A 2,079-nucleotide genomic window follows, 5' to 3' on the forward strand; every position below is an offset into this window, starting at 1 on the left:
CTATTCCAACTATAGTCCATTTCTTTTAGCGAGGCAGATTTGCACCGACTCGCAGCTGTGCCCTTTTCGCTCGGAAAAGTTTCCTGATCGCTGATTGGTTAGAATTATCTTGTCCAACCAATCAGGGATCAGTAAACTTTTCCGAACTAAAAGGGCACCCCTACGAGTCGGTGCAAATCTGCCTCGCTAAAAGAAATGGACTATAGTGTTCGCGAGCCGTCAAAAATGACGTTTAATTGTTTAGATAGATATGAACAGACGCACACAGATTCAAATCTTACCTTCAATTTCCCCTTTTCTAACTACAACCAGCTGGTTTGGCAATTTATGGGAGAGTGTGATTTCTGTGTGTACCTGTAAGGGTCCCCCTCTCACCAGGGTATGACTATTCCTCTCCCCATGAGCTTGGCTGGATATATATATATATATATATGTATATATGTATATATGTATATATATATATATATATATGTATTATATATATATATATGTATATATATATATATATATATACATATATAATATATATATATATATATATACATATATATAATATATATATATATATATATATGTATACTGTATATATATGCACATCTAAATAAGTATAAATGTATATATGTATATATATATATATATATATATTAATGTGTGTATAATATACTTTGTTTTTATTGCCATTATTTATTTTGATTACAAATCAGATATATGTATAATTAAAAGTATTCCCAAATTGATAGCAAGCTATTTTTTTTATAAATTCTGCTTACTTTACCCAACCACTATTACTAGATAGTTAATATCCTCATAACTATTATTATTGACCAATATGAAATTTGAAATAATTAGAAAAGACTTAGAATATGTTACAAACTAATAAAAAAAAAAAAAAACTCTTTATTTCTCGTTCATTTTTATAATATTTATTTAAAGTTTGATTCTTTTGAATTGATAAGAAATATTTACTTTAATAGTTTTTTGTTAGTAAGACAATACACAATAGATAATACTCACTCTTTCTTGGTCCTTTCTGCCGTTGCTACGAGCAACACTGCTGTTGCAAAGAGAGATATATACAACGAATTCATTTTCGATCACCTTTTCCAAATCAACTAATTTTTACCGCTGTTTTCTTGAGATTTTATCTTTTGAATTTCCTTTTTTATTTAGATTTACAGATAAAGAAAAGAATATGATTTAATCTAAAGTGATTAGATTTAATTTGTCTTATCTTTTCTTTTGTAGATTAATTTTTATGTAGATAGAAATTATCGTCAGTTAAATTTCAAATGAACACCAGTCTTCGAAGACTGTTATGTGAATGTCCCTTTGCCCGTATACCCGCCTGCATTTATAGGGTCCCGTGACCCATGCCCGATGTAAGATGCTCTACGAAAATGATGAAATTTTTATTTATACATTGTTACGGTGGTTTTAAGACCATTAAGAGGTGTAAGGTTCAGGTTACATTATAATGAATGAGTAATTCTAATTGCTTTGCAGAGTTTAACAGTATCTTTACCCCTGTTTTGCTTATTCATACATTTTGAGTAAATATTGAACACTTGCATATGTTTTTCTTTCTCATTATTTATGCCAACGTTGACCCACTATTAGGGTTTTCGTGGTCTATTGGTAACGTCTCCGCTTGGTTATCGCCAGACTGGGGTTTGAGTCCCTCTCAACCTCGTTAGTTTCTTGTAGTGTCTACAACCTTACCATCCTTGTGAGGTAAGGATGAGGGAGCCTATAGGTCTACCTGCTGAATCATCAGCAGCCATAGCCTGGCCTTCCCTGGTCTGAGCGGGCTTAGGCAGTGATCATTGTTCTCTAGTCTTGGGTAGTACCATAGCCTCTAGGGTATTGTCCTGCTTGCTAGGACAATGTCACTGTCCCTTGCCTCTGTCATTCATGATAGAAAATGCCTTATTCGTCCCGCCTCGTCCGAATTGGATTTCGACTCAGTTTAACTCTGCTTCTTGGTCTTTCTGGCTTGTTGTTGTTGTTGTTGTCGCTGTTATTGTTGTTGTAGATTGCCTGGCCCTTATGGCCAAGCACGGGCTCTTGCAATTCTGCAGT

General features: G+C 33.5%; 1 protein-coding gene across 3 annotated transcripts in view; it reads right to left on the reverse strand.

Moving 5' to 3' along the window:
- Positions 1–1,303, reverse strand: part of LOC137652102 (soma ferritin-like) — an 11,915-nt gene extending 10,612 nt beyond the window's left edge. For all 3 annotated transcript variants that reach the window (XM_068385302.1, XM_068385303.1, XM_068385301.1), the window contains exon 1: positions 1,015–1,303. In XM_068385302.1, coding sequence (XP_068241403.1) covers positions 1,015–1,088 — 74 coding nt within the window. In that variant the 5' untranslated portion in view covers positions 1,089–1,303. The remainder of the gene's footprint in view (positions 1–1,014) is intronic.
- Between the last annotated feature and the right edge of the window lie 776 nt (positions 1,304–2,079).

Source organism: Palaemon carinicauda, chromosome 13, assembly GCF_036898095.1.
Source record: "Palaemon carinicauda isolate YSFRI2023 chromosome 13, ASM3689809v2, whole genome shotgun sequence".
Lineage (NCBI taxonomy): Eukaryota > Metazoa > Arthropoda > Malacostraca > Decapoda > Palaemonidae > Palaemon > Palaemon carinicauda.